The 5,512-nt window shown below is 40.4% G+C and overlaps 1 protein-coding gene across 1 annotated transcript; it reads right to left on the bottom strand.

The window, feature by feature from the left end:
* Window positions 1-504: 504 nt before the first annotated feature.
* LOC149383197 (SWI/SNF complex subunit SWI3A-like) lies at window positions 505-3,510 on the bottom strand. The gene is made up of 7 exons (XM_089627709.1): window positions 3,437-3,510; window positions 2,871-3,366; window positions 1,964-2,461; window positions 1,324-1,508; window positions 1,178-1,227; window positions 916-1,085; window positions 505-813 (listed from the first exon to the last, which is right to left on the bottom strand). The coding sequence occupies exons 1-7, from the start codon at window positions 3,508-3,510 to the stop codon at window positions 634-636; spliced, it is 1,653 nt and encodes a 550-aa protein (XP_089483835.1). The 3' UTR covers window positions 505-633.
* Window positions 3,511-5,512: the final 2,002 nt, after the last annotated feature.

The raw sequence follows: 5,512 nt of genomic DNA, 5'->3' as shown, positions 1-5,512 counted from the left end.
CTCAAAATTGCTTATAGCAATCGTAAAAAATGTTAATCATAACATAAAAAAAATTGACAACTTAATTTTGGCTATGTTGTTAATCAATTAGATTCAAACTTTGTATAATATTTCCAAAATAAAATACTCAGTACATTCAGATACTCAAATTGACTATGATTGCATGTTCTTGAAAAGTAGAAGAAAGAAACCGGTCAATAAGAAACTCGAGACTGGAGCTAATATCACCCGATGTAGAAGTTTTGTTGCAGTTTTCTTATGCTAAGATGCAGTTTTAGTTACAAATTTCATTGGGTCGATTCGGAGTAAGTGGAAAATTTTGCCGGTTACCAGATATTAGCAGTTTTTTTATATACAGACCAATTACCTACCGATAACTCAATACTTGCTCAAAACATTCAACCCATTTTAAGAAACATTTAACCATTTAACTGATCGGCTTAACTTAAGCAAACAAACAATAAAATTATTATTTTTAACCATTCATAATTTTTTTTTCCTTCCTTAGCAATTCACAAACTTATACTAGAGTACTTAGAAATTTGTTTTAAGAAACAGCACCTAAGATTAATTGGTCTAGTCAGCTAGAGATCTCTCGCTTACTATTCGAATGATACAATGAATACAAATAACTTATGATTTTACAGAAGAGTGGTTTTTCCATCTGGGTACACCGGATTTAAAACCTGCCTTTAGCACGTTAATCTGCTCCGTCAATAGAGGTTCTTCGATTTCGTCCATCTCAGAGCGCTTCTTCTTCATCATCGCCTCCAAGTCTTCGAAATGTTTCATTTTACAGTGCAGTTTCTTCATCTTAAAAAAAAAATGAAGATATTATTACCATTTAGCTGTAGGGTACTTGCTCTTACAAAGTCACAAATAAATAAAAAATAAATAAGCAAATAAATATAACACCTCGGTTCCGATCACGGTCGCTACTAGATGTTCGATTTCTCTCTCCTCCTGATCAGCCAATAGCTTTGCACGAGCCGCGGCCGCTCCAAGAGCCGTTGCAACGGCCGTTCTAATCCTCAAAGTCGGTGGCAAATCACTATCCTCTTTCTTCGAAGCTCTTTCCTGATTTTCTATAGACGCAGGAGTTTATTTAGATTTCAAGAACTATAATATTTTCAACACTTTGTATGATAAAGTTGATTTGAATTTAAAAAACAAATACCTGACTGAGTAGGCCCTACTTCCATCTCTGGTTCTCCAACGTCGACGACTCTGAAACTCATCGAACAATGCTAGAAGTTCAGTATAATGATACGTAGAAAACGACTAGAAAGGGTGAGATTAGGACAATGGAAATTTATATATGACCTCATCTTTGTCTCAACGTCGGTAGTGGGATTATGTATCTCGTCCTTTACAAGATCATTGTCACCACTGTCGGTGTCTTCAAAGATGTCCCTCGGCCATGAATTTTCCTCGCACAAGGAAGCAATGGCAGCACCGGCCGCGGCTGCTGCTATATGGGGATCGACCATGGCTGATATACGTGCGACCTAATATTAAACACCATGGACAGAAAACATCATGAGGTAAACATAATCCTAACCAAGGACTAGAAAAAATGGGAAAAGCCGACAAATTTTCGCCGGAAATTTGTCCTTCGACGACTGAAAGGGCATTAGACTCGTTTCGTTTTTTAAAATTTCTGAAATTACGACGACAATGAAAATCCATAGACTTTCCAGCAAAATCTGGCAATCTTTTTTTAGTAATGAAACTTCCATCGAAAAGTGGAGTTTAAAAAAAAAATCTGGCATAAATGAAAACCAATGTTATAAAATTATGATTGGTATTCCCATCGGCTGCTGGAATTTCCGTGAATAGAAATGATCGGCCAGTCATTCGCGACATACATTTTACTCACTGATCCTAACTACATCGAATTTAAATGAGCAATTATGACACAAGTTCGGAAAAATCAAGATTTGGGGTGAAAGAAACCAACTACCTGTTCCATGAGCGAACCACCCGGACTCGAGAACGAGTCAATGCGCTGTCTCTTCGAGGGACGAATTTGTTCCACCGAATCATCGTTCTGCTCGGCCTCGTCCATCTTCTCGTCATTTTGTTCCCCATTTTCAGGGGTCTCTTGATTCTCGGCTATGGGTAGTGGTGGGATATCTGGGATTAAGCTGTTCGAGTTTCCTGGGAGGTCATCTGAGCTACTATTGCCTGTTCCAACGACGGGGGTGGAGCCAAAAACGTCCCCGAGAGGAAGCTCGATGAGTTTCGATATGCATTCGAGTTTGTTCTTCGAGGGAAGATTCTGGGCAATGAGATCCCAATCGTCTCCGTACTTCAAAACACATTCTAATAAAACTAGGGTCTCGGCTTCGCTCCACTTAGGACTGCCTCGAACGACCTCAACAAGCTTGTAATCATCAATTGACTTGTTCTCTCCATAATTTCCTCTTTCGAAACACTTCCTGCAAATCAAGAAATCACCCTGCTAACACGATAACGGACTTAGCCGAGCAGACATAAAAAAATACACAAATTCTTCATTTGAGTTAAAAATTGGAGGTGAATTACTTCTTTAAAAGAAAACATCTTGATAGACTTTTTGTGTCTCAGAGACTAGTTACAATTCACTTGCACACATATTACCATTACATATTCAAATACAAGCTATTCCGCAACTGAAATAAAACGCACAGCTATTGGATTTTTCAATTTTGTTTTGTCCTTCGTGTTTTATGGTGAATTTCTGGGTCCAACTAACTAGTTATAGCATCTAAAACATATCACATAATTCAATCAAGACCATGATATCAAAGAATCACCACAAAAAATAAATATACTGATTTTTTTTTCCTGAGAAATATAGTTTCCAACAATAAATAACATATGATTACCTGAGTGTACTTGTAATGCCCGGAATCACAACGATCGCCACAATTCCCACAAACAACAACGTCCGTTTTGTTCCTAATTGAATCCGCGAAAACATCTGAATACGACGCCAGAGGTGGGAATTTAAACACAGCACCACCACCGGCGGTGGCGATCGGATTGTCGCTCTGGCTCTCCGTCGCTACAATCGGCTTGATCAAATTCGGCCCCGCCGCAACTCGAATTCCGCTCGGAAATCCCTCCTCAACTTTAACACTGGCACAAACCCTAGCGACAGACCTGTCCCCTTCTTCGTCGCACTTTCCTCCATCGCCACGCTCTCCGGCCACCGGAGTCACAGAGAAGTTAATCGATCCCCATTTTTCGAGGAACTCGAAGACCTTTCGGAGCAGATTAACATCGCCGACGAGAGATTTCCGAACCTCGGTGAAGTTGAGCCTCCGTGAATGATACCTGCGAGTTAGCTTCACTTCCAAAAGGGATCGGTGTGAAGTGGGTCTACAAGGCAAAGAAGAATTCCAAAGGAGAAGTTGAAAGATTCAAGGCGAGATTGGTGGCGAAAGGATACAGCCAAAGAGCCGGCATCGACCATGACGAGGTATTTGCTCCTGTTGCTCGATTAGAGACTTTTAGACTAATCATATCTCTAGCAGCTCAAAACAAACAGAGGATACATCAGATGGATGTCAAATCAGCATTCTTAAATGGAATTCTTGAAGAAGAAGAAGTCTACATTGAGCAACCACAAGGCTATGAAGTTAAAGGAGAAGAAGACAAAGTCTTGAGACTGAAGAAGGCGCTCTATGGGCTGAAGCAAGCCCCAAGAGCTTGGAATGCTCAAATCGATAAGTACTTCAAAGGAAGAGGCTTCATCAAGTGTCCATACGAGCATGCACTTTATATCAAAATTCAAAACGATGATATATTGATTGTATACTTGTATGTAGACGACTTGATCTTCACATGGAGCAATCCAAGTATGTTCGAGGAATTCAAGAAAGAGATGACGAAGGAGTTTGAGATGACTGACATTGGATTCATGTCTTACTACCTCGACATTGAAGTAAAACAAGAAGACCACGGAATCCTAATCAGTCAAGAAGGCTATGCCAAAGAGGTGCTCAAGAAGTTCAAGATGGATGACTCAAACCCAGTCAGCACGCCAATGGAATGTGGAATCAAGTTGTCAAACCACGAGGAATGAGAAAAAGTGGATCTAACACTCTTCAAGAATTTGGTTGGAAGCCTGCGATACTTGACGTGTACAAGGCCTGACATCTTGTATGCAGTCGGAGTCGTCAGTCCACACATGGAGCATCCAACTACCACTCATTTGAAGGCGGCAAAGAAGATTCTTCGCTATATCAAAGGTACGATAAACTTTGGCTTGTACTACACTGTTTCTAATGATTACAAGCTTCTTGGATATAGCGATAGCGACTTGGGTGGAGACATAGACGATCGAAAAAGCACAAGTGGCTTCGTGTTCTACATTGGAGACACTGCCTTCACGTGGATGTCGAAGAAATAACCGATTGTCACTCTTTCTACTTGTGAGGCGGAGTACGTAGCTGCCACTTCATGTGGCTGCCATGCAATCTGGTTACGAAATCTATTAAAGGAGTTGAGTGTACCGCAAGAGGAGCCGACCGAGATCTTCGTGGACAACAAGTCAGCAATAGCCTTGGCGAAGAACCCAGTCTTCCATGATCGGAGTAAGCACATTGACACACGCTATCACTACATTAGAGAGTGTGTTGCCAACAACGAGGTGCAGTTGGAGTATGTGAAGACACATGATCAAGTAGTCGATATATTCACCAAACCTCTCAAGCGCGAAGACTTTGTGAAGTTGAGAAGTATGCTTGGAGTAGGAAAATCAAGTTTAAGGGGGGGGGGGGGGGGGGGGGGGTGTTGAAATAATAAATTGATTTTGGGCCTTAGGAGTTTTAAGCCCAAATATGTGTTGTAGTAGGTCCATATTCTAGAAGCCTATTCTAGAGAAATCCATAGACTTCTCTAGAAGATAAGGATAAGATATGAAATGTGGAGAAAACTCTAGAGAATTATTTCTAGCCATTAGATTAAGTTTGTGGTGGCAAATGTTAGGAATTCTTGCCCACGAGAAGATACTTATGTAAATTCTCATTGAAATTATTAATAAAATAAAGTTTGACATTTATTATCTATTTGAATTGAAAGCGTTATTTCTTATTTAATGAGATTTATTAAACATTCATTATTCCATAGCCTCCGTATCTAACTGAGTCACGTGCTGGGCACCTGAGTTCGGGCGGTGTGCTAAAACATGGTCGATGACTGATGTACGCCTGGAAAACTATATCTAAAGTCATATATGTGGAACACATAGGTGAAGGCTGATCACTATGTGGGAGCATTCTATACTTGTGGTAAGTGTACGACCTAGACAAGTCTTGGTGTAGATGTGTCGTTTAAAGACCGTTACGACACACTAACCGAGGCCACTATGATGGTCACAGTGAGACTTGATCTAAATCCTGAAGTAATCATGGACACTGGGTTATGTTACTTAGCTCTTTGACTCATTCGCTAAAAGGCTATTCATGCTAATCACAGCTAATGTCTTGGGAGTTTTCTCAGAGCATAATTCTAGTGGGAAATG

Source organism: Urtica dioica, chromosome 10 (genome assembly GCF_054948205.1).
Source record: "Urtica dioica subsp. dioica isolate 48M chromosome 10, U.dioica_male_clone48M_v1_H2, whole genome shotgun sequence".
In the NCBI taxonomy this organism is placed as follows: domain Eukaryota; kingdom Viridiplantae; phylum Streptophyta; class Magnoliopsida; order Rosales; family Urticaceae; genus Urtica; species Urtica dioica.
Note: the sequence above shows the minus strand (reverse complement) of the source record. Positions and strands in the feature narration are given on the sequence as shown.

What these genes read in the sequence shown, in the direction of transcription:
- LOC149383197 (XM_089627709.1), bottom strand. Translation starts at nt 3,510, where the DNA reads ATGATTAGTCTAAAAGTCTCTAATCGAGCAACAGGAGCAAATACCTCG. An exon ending in TCGATGCCGGCTCTTTGGCT is followed by an intron (nt 3,367 to 3,436) that starts GTATCCTTTCGC and finishes TTTGCCTTGTAG; the next exon opens with ACCCACTTCACACCGATCCC. An exon ending in CGACCGTGATCGGAACCGAG is followed by an intron (nt 814 to 915) that starts GTGTTATATTTA and finishes TTTTTTTTTAAG; the next exon opens with ATGAAGAAACTGCACTGTAA.